At 45.8% G+C, this 15,406-nt stretch overlaps 1 protein-coding gene across 1 annotated transcript in view; it reads left to right on the forward strand.

Annotated features, from left to right (window-relative positions):
• The first annotated feature begins 363 nt into the window (after positions 1-363).
• CACHD1 (cache domain containing 1) overlaps positions 364-15,406 on the forward strand; it is a 112,425-nt gene continuing 97,382 nt past the window's right edge. The window contains 2 exon segments of the mRNA XM_052801818.1: positions 364-522; positions 524-796. Of these exon segments, the coding sequence (XP_052657778.1) occupies positions 457-522; positions 524-796 (339 nt within the window). The 5' untranslated portion in view covers positions 364-456.

A 15,406-nucleotide genomic window follows, 5' to 3' on the forward strand; every position in this document is an offset into this window, starting at 1 on the left:
TGTGATTTAGAAGCCGGGAAACAGGTTTTAAAAAAAAAAGGGGGGGGGGTGGTGAAAAAAGTTTGAAAAGAAGTTAAAGAAAAGGTTAAAAAAAAAAAATAAATAAACAAGGCGAAGAAAGCCTGCTGATTCTTCCGACAACACTCGCGCTTCCCGCTGCCGCAGTCCCGTCCCGCAGCAGCCCCCGCTCCGCTGGGTGGGCGGAGGGGGGGTGTGTATGTGTGTGTGTGGGGGGGGAAGGCCCGACCCGGTTCCCGGCCGCCTCCCCTTTCCCCGTAGCGACTCCGATCCCGTCCCCGCCGCTCCCGCTCCTCCCCTCCGCTCCGCAGTTTGCGTCTCTCCGCAGCCGCCGCTCTTCAGTCAGCGGCGGGGGCCGCGCCGTTCCACTGTCCCTCAGAGCCGGGCGCGGGGCGCAGCGCCCGCCCAACCGCCGCCGCCGTCCCCCCCCCGCCCTGTATGGCGGCCACCCCCGCAGCCTTAACCGGCCCCCGGGGCTCGGGGGAAGGCGGTGCGGGAGTCGCGGGGGGGGGGTGGGGGGGTGGAAGTTGGCCGGAGGCGGTGCCCGCGGTTCTCCGGCCGCGGCAGCATGGCGCGGGGCGGCGGGAGGCGGGAGGCCGCCGTTGCCGCCCGGGGCCGCCGCCCGCGGGGTCGGGGAGCGTTCGGCCTCCTCTGCCTGGCGTTGCTCTGCGGGTTGGGGGCCGCCGAGGCGGAGTTCTCCATCCTGGACGAGGCGCAAGTTTTGGCCACCCAGATGAGGAAACTCGCCACCGAGGAGCTGGGGGTCGTCACCATGCAGGTACGGCCCGGCCCGGCCCCGCGCCTCGCCTGGTTTTCCCTCCTTCCCTCCCTTCTCCACACGCTCTTCCCGATTCCTGTTTCGCCCTTTCTTTCTTCATTCCTTTCTTCCCCCCCCCTCCCCGGTTCTTTTCTTCTACGCAAACTTTCCCTCCCCCTTGCGCGGGCCGCCCGGTTCCCCCGGCCGCGTTCCCCTCAGCCGCGGGCGGCTCGGCGGCTGGCGGGCTGAGGCGCGGGAGGAGGCTCGGGGGGGGGGGGGGGGGCACGGCCGGACTCCTGTTTTGTTTGTAATTTACACAACAGAAACGAGCAGAAAGCGTCCCCGTCCCCTCCCTCCCCGTCCCCGAAGGCCGTTTTTTTTTTTTTTTTTTTTTTGCAGAGGGGTCCGAGCCCGGCCTGGTGGGGGTTTTGCGGCTCGGTGCTAACCTGCCTTCCCGCCCGAGCATCCCTCTGCCTGCTGGCGGGGAGCTGTAATGAGTCGAGTCCTGCCCGAAAACGCTCGGATCCCGGGTAAAGAAATGCTTTCCGGCCCGAGCGTGCGTCGGGACAAGTTTATTCAGATGCTGTAATTCGTTGCGGGTGAAGGTGGTGGTGAGGAGTTATTTGCATCTCGGCCTTAGAGGCTGCGTCTTAATGGGGCGTTGTGGGGAGGGGACTGGTCGGACTGGGAGGGTGTGCTGGTACCTGGTATCGGCGACGGACCCTCCCTCGGGGGGGGGTGAAAAAGCGAAATCGGATCCCAAGCGGCTTTCAGGGGAAGGTATGGTCAGTAGCAAATGCAGTTTTAAAAGCCTCCCAAATTGAAAAGGAGACACTTTCATAGGATCAGCAGGGGTCTCTACCCAAATGGCCTTTTATCTTCTCTAAACTGGCTTCATTCTCTCACCTCTGAAACATCATTGTGTTGGCCGGCCTCCTAGGGCTGCGTTTTGTCCGGGAAAACACTGAGCTGTCTCTTGTCCTTGATGCTAAGAAGACGTGGATTTAAATGACTTCACTTAACAAGGTAGATTATGGATGTACTGAATTCAAGGAAGTCACTTTTTTTCCTGTGCTGTGCATACTTATGTATGTATTTCCCCTGAAAAGATAGGAGCATAATCCTGTAAATGGTGGAGTCTCTGATGCAAATGAAGTCACTGTAATTGTATTGCTAAATCTGTTTCTGGTGTTAAAAAAAAAAAAAAAGTCTAATGCGATCATCTCAACACGCATTGTCTTTAAAAAAGCAACTCGTAAAAATACATGTGGTTACCTTGCTGTGATACACCAGCTAACCGTAGGATGAGCCAGGTTTTATTTCCAAGAATTGCACCGATGATACGAACTTGGGAACAATCTGGATGCCGGTGCATGGGGATGCAAATAGTGTCGAAACTGTGTTTACTATTAGCTGAATATTTGAGGCCCCAAAGTAATTTAATGCGGTGAAACTGGTAGTTAAACCCTTTTCATACTGAGCTCTATTTTTATATGCTTAATATTTTGGCTGTCTTAACTCCCATCAAGCTAATGCGCAGCCTGTCCTTTGCTCTCCCCTGTAACATTATTACAGCTGTTCAAGATTAAAAACCGGTGGGAACAAACCTCCCCTGATTTTAGAAGCTTCTTTGCTGACCTCCTACAGTAGAACAAAAAATGTTATGACATGTGTCACTGCAGCCCGTGCTTCTCAGTCGATTTTAGGGTAGAAATTTCCTAAGCCTGCTCAGGCGGGGCCGGGTGTAGCTGGTGCAGAATTACCCTTTTCTCTGCTTGTGCAGGGCTGTTGGCGAGCTGCGGTGGGTTGCCTGTGCCGGAGGACCATCGGCACAGCGGGGATGCTCGGGGCGAGGCAAACAGGTGCCGTGGCGGGGCTGTGCCCGGGCAGAAGGGAGGGGTGGGGGATTTTGGAAGAAGAGCGAGAGCGCTTTTGGCCTTTAATTGGGTATAAATCCAGGAGTGTCGTCCTGGGCTTGGAGGGCGACGTGGAGGCAGGCCCCGAATCAGGACCCAGTGAGAGGAAGCTGCGGTAGCGAGAGGAAGGATTGGTATCCACCCATTTGTGAGCTGCGGTTTTATTCGGTTTCATGAATTGTAGAGGAGGAAGCGGCAGGATTTCAGGCTTCCGTTGCGCGCTCTCTTCGTGCTTCGGTCCTTGCCAGTTGTGGCTCCCACGTCTGCACATCCTGGTAATAGGCAGGAGGTGGTGTCACCAGCCGCTGGAGCGGGAGAGGGCTTCGGAGGAAGGATAGGTCTGAGCTGGAGGTGGGGAGGAAGCATCCAATGAGCGAAGGAGCAGGTGGAAATGCTTAAATAGAGTGAAGGTGAGAGGTTGGTTTGGGTGTGTTTTGAGTCTGGAAAAAGAGGAAATTGTAGACAGAGCCTCCATAAATGCAGGAAAGGAGGATGAGGTGGAGCCTCCAGAGCAGACACCAGCGGAGCAAGTGGAAGAGGTAAGAGGAGAACCACGAGATTTCTGAGCCTTAAATGCCTGTGGAAAGGGGCAGGGTGTAATGAATATGGAAGTTGCGAGATAGAAAATAGATTTCTGCTGGAGCAGCCATCAGTGCTATAAACGAGATCCGTCTCCTCCTCACAGTATCTACTTCCTGCAATACGTTCTTCTCCTACCAGTGTTCCACGTAATTAGACCAACAGCAATAAGGACTTAGTGTTTTTAATCAAATCGCATTGTTTTGCATTGTTGAGAGGAATGAGGTGCATGTACATCTGCATCGTAATATAGGCTGAAGCTACAGGAAGAATGAGAATGAGAGACATTTCTGATGCCAGCATCAGTCTGACAATTGTTTTTGGCACTCACACTACTGCTTTCTATTTATAGACACTTGCGTGAGTGCAGTATCTGACCATTACCTTTAAGTAATGCTTTGTTTTCGCACCCCTGTAAGTGCTCTGATTTCATATATAAATTTATTCCTTGAACGGTACTGCATAGAGCAGCTGAGGATAATGTAATGTAGGTAACAACTCGTGAGATGCATCATTGGACAGCAGTTTTAACAGTTTCTTATCTAAGTTTCAAATTAGAATAGACACATTTGTATCATACGAAACATTCACTTAGAACACATGCTGGGCGCTGCAGTGCAGAAGGATGTGTGGGTTCCTGGGGGTGTGTGTGTTACCGTGTTGGGTGTTATTTCTCCAGGAGTGGTTAAATATAGAAAGTTCAACGATTGTCTGACTTCCTCTATTGCTGTGATTAATTATTGTTCCCGCTCCACTTGACAGTTCTACCAAAACCACAGTTAATGACATTGCTGTATCTTAATATCGCGTGTATTTCCTTTTATGCGTCGGGGTATGGGGTAGCGTGTACGCGCGCGTGCTTGCGCATTTTTTTGCCCTCAGCGACAGAGGTGATCTGTTTACAGTTCTCCCCAAAGTTCGTCAATGCTTCTTCCAAATTAACCAGAAACAGCCGCACCACGATCTCTTACTCTTCCCTCTCCTTCCCGCGGGACGGAGGGTGCCGTGCTGTGACAGCGGTGGGAGGAGAAGCTGCTGGTTCGTGGGGGGTGCTGTGCCTGCAGCCCGGTGCAGGTACTGTACCTACAGTCACCCGTAACCGTTACCTTCTTTTTTTGTTAGCTAGAGCGCGTGTTGACGGCGTCCGTATCGTTACAGGGAGCAGCTTTTGGCAGCAGGCTGCATCCTTGGAAGACGGCGTGCAATCACATCTCCGCTTGCCAGCCTGAGCAGCCGTTTTACTTGTCATTACTCAGTAGACTACATCTTAAATAGTCCAATGTCGTAATTCGCAGAGGGCTGGAGCTTGGTGAATGAGCAGCTTGCGTGACAGTCCTGTAATATATTCTCCTGGGCAGAGCTGACACTCAGTAGTAATTAAAAGCTAAGCACCCCTTTATACTAAAATTATAACTAAATTGGTGGTTGTGGCATGACCTGGTCTGCTGGTGGAGTTTCACCATCCCTGTTACCTGGCTTGTCTGATCCTGGCTTCTCTGACCTGGTGGAAATTACAGAGTAGGTCGTTGGTTGGAACAACTGAAATTCTTTGGTTGGGAGGTGGAGGCAGCAAAAGGATACGTTAGAACTTTTGTGGGCATTTTGTTTGGTTTTGGCAAGGTTTAACCCTCCAAATCTGCATGGGGCATCCAAGGTGAAGACTATTTTTTGATGGTGTGGGGCAAGGTAACATTTCCACCTCCAAAATAGGGATGTGATACTTGCAGTGAGAGTTGAAAGGATTAAGCAATGCTTTGAAGATGAAAAGCATTGTTAAGTGCTTCTATAACTTTCAAAATGCATGCTGATGTTTCTAGCCAGATAGTAACAAAAGTTACAGGCCCAGAGGGCCTTGAATATTTTTGAAGGCAGCTCTGCCATCTTAATCCTTTACACTTACTCTGTGAAGGAAGCACAGCCCTTTCTCATTGTCTGTTACTGATCTTGGAGGTTGGAAGAAAAAAAATACGTTTTGAATCTGAAAAGAGCAGTTTGCTGGTAATTTTTTTTCCTGTGTTTTTGGTTTGGTTTTTTTTTTTTCCTTTTTTTATTAATACTTGCTCAGGTGATGTAGTGATGTGTAAAATAACAAACAGCATAGTACAATCTTCTCCAGCTTGATTGGCAAGCGTATTATTTATTTATTTTACTAATAACTTGTCTGGCCATATGTTTTTCAAAAAGAACAGATTGCCTGCAGACCAGAATGACACAGAGACGGGGAGATGTCCAGGGGTTTATATGGGGAGGATGCCCTGACACCGCTGTTCTGAAAAATCCACATTCTTTGAAGATTTCTGGTGATGGCAAAGAGTTGCAGTCACCAGAGCTGTCCATTTATTTAATCTCTTTGAAAATGAACACTGACTGAATACAGTATTTTTTTTTTTGCTAATGGGATGGTCTTCTGGCTAATGACAGTGGATTTACGACTTAGAAGAGAGAAATCCCATATTGAGCTGCACTGCAGACCAGTTGAAATGCCAGAACTGTGGTTCTCCATCTCTGAAATCAGGGATTTCACACATTTCCCCGCTTCTTTCTATGGGTATTGACAAATAAATCTGTTGGTGCCTGTGAGGTACTTGGGCAGCAAGTGATAAAAAGCACCACAAGTCCTCCAGCACTGGGTCTGAAATCCGGACCTCTGTGGACCCTCAACCAAATGACAGCATGGAAAACTGCTTCCCTTTTTTTCCTTTTTACTTTCAGGTTGTTTCCAGGTTGTGAAGCTGAAATACAATAGAAAAATGTAAGTAAGGAAGGCTGATAAATGTTTGACTATATATATATTTTTTTTTTTTTTTAAATTATTATTTGGCAGTAGCACGCACTTTACTAATAATTACAGAGTAGAAACCAGTGGAATAAAACCTCATCTGTTTTACATGATATTGTCTTGGTTTGAATCCAGCTACAGCAGCCTTTTTCAAGGCTCTCTGAAAGCCCAAGACAGCAGCAGTTTTTCATCCTGTTCCACACGGATTCTTTTTTTTCCGGCATGAAACATTTCAAAAAGATAGAGAGAGGTCCTGGTGGAAGGGCAGTGAAAATGGCTGCACGTAGGAGACCGACTCTGAATTTTTAATTAGGCTTTGAGTTGTTTCTTCAAAGTGTCGGGACATCGTTAGTGATGTAAGTCTTGTTGCATGAGCGAAGACTGACATTTCACTTCAAACGGGGAGAAGGCAGCTGTCCTGGGCAGATAAAAGTTGCCGAGTGTGGTGCAGCAAGGTGGGTTGGTAGATAATTAGCTGTCCCCTGCACTGCTGCGACGAAGGATCCTGCCAGTCGTGGTGGGGACCGGAGGGGTTATTAGCGGCAAGAAATCCAAGTACGCTGTGAAGCGATTGGGAATCTCTCAGCTGTGGCAGGGCTGATAACACGTATGTTAAGAAGGCGCAAAAGTAAATACAGCATGTGTCAGCCCACTTTTTTCTTGGCTTAATTCAGCAGAGGAGGAACGGTTAGTGGCTGACAATCTGAACGTAGCAGAGAAGCTGCTGTGCTGCCGGTAGCTTGGCCAGGCACGGGTGAGAGAAAAAATCTAATGCTTATTGTCAAATAACATTGAGTGCTTCACGTTCTTTCAGGCAGAAAGGCAAGATATGTTTGAGAATAGAAGGAAATGTGAAGTATTAGAAGATTTTGTGTGTGTGTGTGTGTGTGTTTACCAGTTATTCTTTTATGTCCGTGGATAAAAGGAAGTATTAACAGATTTTTTTTGTTTGACAATTACTGTTTAGTGTTCATCAATTATTGGTGAAAAATTGGCAAAGAAATGATTGGAACCTTATCAGTTCAATACCCTCATGTGTGGAAATGCCCAGGAATAAGAAGGTACCCCAAATTTCTGTATTTTCTGTCAGGGCACTCCATAGTTTGAACTGCTCAAGGCTGGGATACAGAGCTACCCCAGTGCGAGCCTGGCTCCTTGTGAAGCCTGGTAATGGCGATGCTTCATGGATCAGAGCTTACGGGGGTTTTGCTGGGGACTTCAGTAAGGGTTGGGCAGTGTCCCAGGAATGATTTATTTGTACGTAGTTGAATAGGAAAATACTAACTTCTGTTTTGTTTGGTTTTTTTTTTTCTTTTTTGCTGTACATGGATAACACAGCTTAAAAATTGAAATTTAAGTAACTTCTTTGATGTATCAGCCTTTGTTTTGTATGTCAAAGATTCTGCCGAGGTTTTCACTAATAGCTATACTACGTCTTCTTGTATCGTAGGCTTAATGCTGAATAAAGTGTAAAATTATAAAGTACGGAGGGACTGCATTCTGCAGTTATTGTTCTCCTGTAGTTTATTGTTGTTCAATAACATGCAGTTTTAATGAAATCTGAAAGGATATCCCTGTGCTATCTTCCCATGGAAAACAGAGCTTAATAACATTGATACTTACCCAGTGTCTGTTGTGAAAACATGCCTTTTCTAACATCAAATGGAGTGCATGCTAAGTCATTGCTTGAATCTTGCATTATGTGTGTATTTCCCCGGTACAGATTTCCATACAGATATTGTATGTCTAATTTAGCAGAGAAAATCTGAATTGACTTGTGAAATAATCATGGTGCTACAAGTCAATAATACTCATTTCCAATCCCATGAAAAGTTTTAATGGAGTCGCTTTTATCAACTGCCTGTAAGGTCTCTGTAGAGTCTCCCAAGTGATTTTGCTAAAGTATATTTGCACAATTGCAATCATTAGTAAAAACAAACTATTACGTTTCCCTTTACCAGCTTAGCAGCCAGAAGCAGCTGATAAAGCCAACTTTTCACTAGTGCTGTTTCCCTTTGAGTGCATGGTTTTGCTCAGCTCTTGACTATGTGATTTGAAGCTGCAACCGCTCTACTAGTAGAGCAGAAAAGCCCTGACAACTTTTTGAGAAAAGCTGCAATTTTACTTTCAGCATTTCTGTGGAGCTCTCTAGCCAGTGCTCTCTGTCTGGTTTTGGCCATCTTTTGCACATACTCCTGCGATACAGTAGGAATTTTTGGCTATATTTATGAGCGTCACAGGTGGGAATGAGGCCAGAGAAAAAGGCTTTAAAATAGACACATCTGGAAGTTGCCATAAAGGTTTCTAGAAGCTGGAACGCCTTAAGCAGAATTTCTTTTGTGCTCACCCTGGTAGGGTTATGAGAGTATTTCTGTGCCATCTTTTGTGGATTTCAGACCAGATTGTGTCTGAAGGTGAGTTCAGCTTGACGGTGATGATATGATGGTACCACACCAAAGGGCTGGGTGCTCCCATGACCTCCCTGTCTCTGGTTCAGTCCCTGCTTCTCTCGCTTTCTGCAAAGGAAGTATTTGAAATATTTCCTCTTGGGCTGTACTTTCACCTCAGAGGTAATATCAAACAAAATCTGGGGAGGTGTTTGTGGTGATGGGGCGGAGAAGAGAAGGGACAGACCCCCAAAAATAGCTATAGTGGGAGCCTGTTTGCCTGGAGCAAGTCCAGGCTCTGAGCCAAGGTTGGAAAGGGCTCACCAGCCCTTGGGAAGATTGCGTGGAGAGCCAGGAGGGCTCTTTGCCTTTTATTTGTTGGAAAATAAAGGAACCCTGGATTGTGTGGGTCAGGAGCATAAGATTTCATCAGAGCAGACTTTTCTTTTGTGTGAGGGTAGCATTTGATACAAAAATGAATGGCAAATCAGCAAAATATCTTGGTTTTAATCAAATAAGCAGCAATCTTCACCAGCTCTTTCCCAGAAGCCATGTTAGCACAAGGAAGATCAGCTGTGTGATCCCTGCATGCTTGTGATCATTTCTTCTCCTTCCCCCTTACCACGTGATGGTGTATGGGTGTGAAAACTGGTCGACCGGTGCTACCGCTGCAGGCAGAGAGGTGTTCAGCACCATCCAGATGACGGCGTGGCCAGCAGTGATGGCAGAGCTGTTCCTGGCCAGGGACCATTCCACATCTGCTGCGTATCAGGCAGGTTGCGTGCTACGGCGTGGAACGGTTCAGCTCGCTGGTGCATCACCCCAAACCTGGCTGCTGCTTTGGGAACAGGAGAAAGCCCAAGTCCTTGGCAGAGACCGGTTGTGTTTGACTTGCGCTGGTACTATTTTGCCTCAAAACAGCGAGGAAGAGAAAAACAAGTCGTGTGTTGCTTTTCTGGCTGAAGTAGATGCTGAGACGTTGTATGTGTTGGTAAGCATCAGGTGAGGAACGCTTTTTGGGAATACTCTGCAACAGCTGCCTTGGTATGGCTACAGAGGCATGCGCTTTGTGGGAGCAAAATTAAGTTTGCCTGAAGTGTTTTCTTTCAGTGCTAGCCTATCCATTGCAAATCAACACATGGGCAAGTGCTGATGGAAGATTGGTACAGAAGAAGGTTGTTTTCAGGACATTTTTATTGTTTTGTTCGTGGTCAGTGAACTAGCACGTTATTTTCCCTTGTTTTTTCTGATATAGAAGTCATACGGGGTTTCTGACTTTCGATTTTGGAGACCTAAACGCCATTTGGAGGAAAAGAAAGAAGCAGGATCTCTCACCGTTGCGAGGAGTGTAAAATGGAGGAGGAAAGGCCACTTCAACTCAGTGGATCCTAAATTGCAGTTCAGTATTTTGTTAGCAGTGGAGGCTGAAGCGGGTGCGTGGTCTGCAGGTTCAGCTTCCAGTTGACAACAGCCGGCACAGTCAAGCCCTCGTGGACTGGTGTATTCGAGACAGGCCAAACCAACATGTTAGAGACAGAATTTTTGTGTTGTATGAAAGGTGTATAAAGGATAAAATAAAAGGATTTTTAATTTGAGGATAATATATTTAGCAATTTTAACAATGAAAGGCTATTTTATTTAGAGACTCTACGACTGTGGTGTAGGTAGTTAGACTTCCTTGGGCATATTGTTTGCCCAAAGAATCGTGTGTAATGTGAATTTCTTAGTTGTCTTCCATTTATTTTGCCAGTGGCTATCCAGGACTGCCAGGTGCTGTGGGATTTATTCCCTTGGTCTGGCTTGGTGGAGTTCAGCTACAGAAAACAATTTACAAGGCAAACTGCACTTTCTGGTGCAGGCAGGAAGACAGGGATAAGCACTGAGGATGGCTAGTTTGTCACGTTATCCAGCAGTAGTCAGGCATCTGTTTTTAAACTGTAAATTTCAAAGTCTTTGATCTGTTAGATTAAAATTAGACAATGTTATTCCTGGATACACAGTCTCTTGTGTCTTGCTTGTAGGAGGTCATGATTAACAAAAAAAAAATTTGTAAAAAAGTTAGTATTCAAATACATTGCAGGAGGAGGATGAAAATTGCAAACTTTTCAAACTTTTTTAGCTTTAGATTAGCTTCACCAATGTTGAGGTCGCAAGTATAAAGCTAACATCGCTTAAGTAGCCTACCTTCTCTTGTGAGTTACTGCTCAGTAGTGTAATTTGGGAAAAAATGAAGTCTATTTTTAATTTTTTATTTTTAACTGAAATGAAACTATCATTTTAAATTATAATATTCTGGCTCTTCCTTTTGAATTCTGCTGCTCTTGTATTTTATGTAGCCCTAGATGATTTCAGTAGCTGCTCTGAGGGATATGCTTGATGGTCTTGAAATTGTTAAAATCAGTTAGCTGAAGGTCCGGCTGTTCTTGGCGGAGGTACCCGTGCTGTGCTGAGCTTGCTGCTGGGACTGTGGGACTATTCCAAAAGTTGTGTTTGGTTTTTAACGTTTTAGATAGTGACGTACTGATGATACTGTATTTCCATTAAAACTACTGGATGCAAAGCCAAAATTAAAATAACATCAACATAGCCATAAGAGTAGATAACTAGCTTAATAGAAATGTCTAGTCATTTATTTCTGTTTGGTAAGAAATTGAATCTAAAGAATTTTAAAATAACTGATTCACCATGATGTCACATAAATGTAATTTTACCTCCCCCTTCATATTTATGTATTTATTCAGTAAGTTGTTGACTGTAAGTCTAGAAATACATTCAAAAAAATACATTCTGGTGATTGCAGCCTCAGACTTTCAAACACCACTTTTTCGTATGTGTCCAAGAATAGAAAGCCAGCCTCCAAAAATAAATGAAACCCAACGTACATCACCATGGTTTTCAGTGTTTGAAATGGAGGATTTCTCTTTGAGGAGCAGAGGTGCAGCAGCTATTTTGAGAAGGGACGGGAAGAGTTGGAGTCAGGATGAAATGAATGCAGACCTGCTATGTGAAGGCTCGTTTGAAAAGTAAGACCTGCTGAGTGTGCTCTCTGCTTCAAGTGTGTCGTCTGGATGATTTATTAGAGCCCAAAAATTCATGCTAAAGGGGAGGAGGAAAAACAAGCAGCTAGAAAGGGATAATACAGCCATTATAAATGTTAGTAGAGAAATGCATTGTTTTGGGATTCTTTAGAAATGTAATGAAAACTGTTGACTCCTATGAGCCAGGTTAGGTGAGAGCTGCTTTGCTAGATGTGCATGTAGTGTAGGTCAGGCTTATTCTGGGCTCTTACCTGTTTTTTATTAATCCACATCTTGGTGCAGCTTTGATACAGAAAAATGTTCTTGTGTGTTCAAGGCCTTTGACCCCAAACCTCGACCCATCGGGAAACGTAGGGGGTTCCCGTGAAGTTGTACTTCAGGCTCTCTTGTGCAGACCGATGGTGCAGCAGAGCTGGGTTTCCGCTGCCTTCCAGCATCGCTCCACCATTTCCTGAGCTCTAGTTTGCTTGTTTTGTGTCATTTTTGCCGTTCCCCGTCTCCTCGCTTTCCAGTACCACCAGCGTGCTGCAAGCAATTTCCCTGCCCATCGGCATCGGACGAGCACTTAGCCCTCCTCCGTGTGACATGTGTGGGGCTGAGGAGGTCGGTTTGCAGCCCGGGTATGGCAGATGGACACGACTCTCCGATCGGCACAAGAAATAACACGATTATAACAGATGCCCTGAAATTCTGCGCTGGATGGAAGGTATCCCTGAGGGACTGGCAGAGAGCTGGATGGATCCCTAGGGCTGCAAATGCGTAGACCTGAAGATCTGCAGAGCACTGTCTGCATGACAAAACCCAGCAGTTTTGCAACCATCCGCTCTTCCTCTGCGTCCACAACGAGGAGCTGGACTGGGTTTTTGCCACTGCTGCTAGGAGATGACATTTCATTTTAATACTAAAAACTGATTCACAGCCTTTTTGGGATTCTTGCTCTGAAATAAGGTTAGAGCCAGTGTTAGCACTGAGCCCTAAGTCTGATTGCCTGCATGTCCAAAAATATATTTAAAATATTAAAACCTTGCTATAGCAAGTCTGTGGGCTGGCGGTGTGGCTAGCTGCAGATCCTGCAAAGGCCAGTTGTGAAGCTGGCGTACAGCCGTGCCCATGCTGGTGAAGATTGTCCACTTGTAGCCTTGCTTTGATACAGAAAGAAAAAAGATTCTTTTTTTTTTTGCCTTCCAGTAGGCAGAAAATAACTTGCTTTCTCACATGGCTGGCAGGAATTTATATCTACCTGACTTAGTTATTCAAAATCTTGGGAGATGCTGAGCCCCTGTGGGCAAAGGAAAGGGAGGAAAAAGATGTAGGAAGGGGTATAACGGAGAAAGCAGATAAAGTGGCTGTTTACTGCTTTGGGTTTGATGAGAGCAGGAGCAGATACTCAGGAATGGCAGCTCACCAGTTCATCCTGACACCACGATGAAAGAGCAGGATTTGATTTTTTTTTTTTTTTAACTTTCCTGTTGCCAACCCACCAGAGCAGAGATGTTGCTGTCCTCCAAGCATCGTGTTTGGTGCAGGTATGTTGTCAGGGCTTGAATTATCCTTTCCATTTTACGCCTGAACAGTGCCGAAGGCAGAGTGGTCATGGTCTGAGGTGCCTACGTGTCACCAAATAAAGAAATGAAAGCATTAAAACGTAGAAAGCACACTTTTGGCTGTCGTTGTGGGTACCAGACCTATTTGAGTATTACTGCAGAGGAGTTGTGAAGCATTCCCAGCTACTCATTTTAAACCCCAGTTTTCTAGTAATAGACTTAAAAATCTTATTGTGTGGTTGAGTTAGTGACTGAGTCTTCACTTTATAATCTCTTTATAAAAATGTATGCACATTAACAGGACTTATTTAATAGACACACTGCCTAGATGAAAGGGTGCTTTGTGGAAGGAGGCTTTTGTGCGTTTCTGGATCTCTCAGCAATTCCTGTGGAGCTTCCCAAGTCTGGCTGACACCGAGCGGCAGAGGAAAAGACCTTCTCGCTTTCAGCTTGAATGGAGAATAATGGGGAGCGAGATGGGAGTGGGGGAGGGAACCCCGCTCCCCGACACGGGGGCGATTGGTATGGGCACTCACCAGCCGAGCATTTAACACGTTTAGTTCTTCCTACCCCCAGCTGGGGCTTTGCATTTGCAATGAGCTCGGTGCTACCCTGGCAGTACAAGTGGGTCTGCGTCAACAATAGCAGCTTGCCAGCCTGGTGAAATTGAGACAACTTTTCTCAGCTCAGGTAGTCCCTTTCTTGCTGGTTTGGTCTGCAGATCAGGTTTGTCTGTAATGGCCATTTTACCAGAAGAGCATTTGATTTTATTTTTTTTTTTAATTGAGATTTGATGTTATCTTTCATCTTTTATTTAATCCCTCATCTGGATTTTGCTATTTTTTTCTGTCTGTGGTGCACCACAGATTCTTGGCGAGAAAAAGGTTTTCTTTCTCAAAAAATAAGGCTGGAAGGTCATGGATATGTTCAGTTTGACCTGGCAAATGTCTTCATGAGAACAAGAATCCAGCGGACAACTGATTAAGTTTCCACTAGCAAAAAGAACTAAACTTCAACAAAAAAAATCCTGAAGTTCTCTCATAGACAGCTCCTTTTGCAGTTGCTGCTAATTCACGTGCTCTGTGGTGTTACAAGCAGAGAGAGCTTTGCCTTAGTCCCATTGCAAAGACCCCAGAAAATGTATTCCAGTTTGGAAACATCTGAGCAAAGATTCACAGAGAAGATTATTTAAAAAAAAAAAGGGGGGCAGGGCAAAAAAGCCACACACTTTTAATAGGGATGATAAAGCTGGACAGATGTGATTGGGGTCCTTTGGACTAGGGTTCCTAATTTGGTCAGATGGCCTGTCCCTGGTGGGAAAGGTAGGCGTACTCTGTATTGAGTTATTTCTTGTGGGCTGCTGTGCAAATGCTGCTCATGTATTTCTAAGAAAACAGCCAGATGAGGAAGAGCTGGGGGCTGCTGGTGGTTGGATACCTGCAAACAGATGTGTTGATAGCGGTAACTCTTGCGGCGTACCTCACTTCTGCTTCTTGCCTTGGACCCCTGTCTTCATCCCATCCCTTGTATTTGCAATGGTTTTTCAGCTGCGCTCATGACCAGAGACTCCAACATGTCAAGAAAGAGCAAAAGTAGGTCTGGGTCTGGCTTGAGTGGAGTGTCTGCAGGTTCACCCAAAGGGTAAAGCAGTTGGTTGTGCGGTGGCTGAGAGCGAAAGCTGAGGACTGGGTAACACCCAGGTACCTTCAAAGAGGTATGAAGGTATTAAATTGGAAAATGCTGCAAGAGGAACATGCGTGGCCAAAGTTCAAGTGAATCGTGTGAAAGGCAGTGGGCTGGGCTCTCTCCGTGTTCCTGTATGACTTGAAAGCACTTCTTGTCTTGGGACAAACCGAGGTATTATGCATTGGTGTCATTGTTGTGATTGAGGATTTCATCTTAAGAATTGGAAAAAGCTTTTTGAGACAAATCACTCGACACCTTTTTGCCAGCAGCCCCAGCACAAGCACATAGCATTTCTCTGTGTAAAACCAAAACAAACAGCCAGTCTGTTAATTTTTGGATGAAGGTGTAATCCCTTTCCAGGTGTGCTTCTGAACTGATGCATTTCAGGTGCCACTCACTTTCCTTGATCTCCTCTTGCCAAAGAAAAGATCTCACAGAAGTGACAGTAAGCTCCAAAATCCTTGATTTAATTCCTTCTCTAAGAGGAAGCTATCTGGCTTTCCCTGTTAGCCCCCCTTTAACTCTGTTTAACAAAGTGCATTATGTGGGTATATGTGGAACCTTATGCTATCTGTTTATCTCTCCTTCTTTTTTCATCAAAACAGAAGAAAATTTGGCAAAGGACTAAGGCATCCCTAATTCATTGAGTGATTTTTATTTATTTATTTTTTAAATTACCTTTATTTACCACCCATCTTAAGG

Source organism: Harpia harpyja, chromosome 11, assembly GCF_026419915.1.
Source record: "Harpia harpyja isolate bHarHar1 chromosome 11, bHarHar1 primary haplotype, whole genome shotgun sequence".
Taxonomy (NCBI): Eukaryota; Metazoa; Chordata; class Aves; order Accipitriformes; family Accipitridae; genus Harpia; species Harpia harpyja.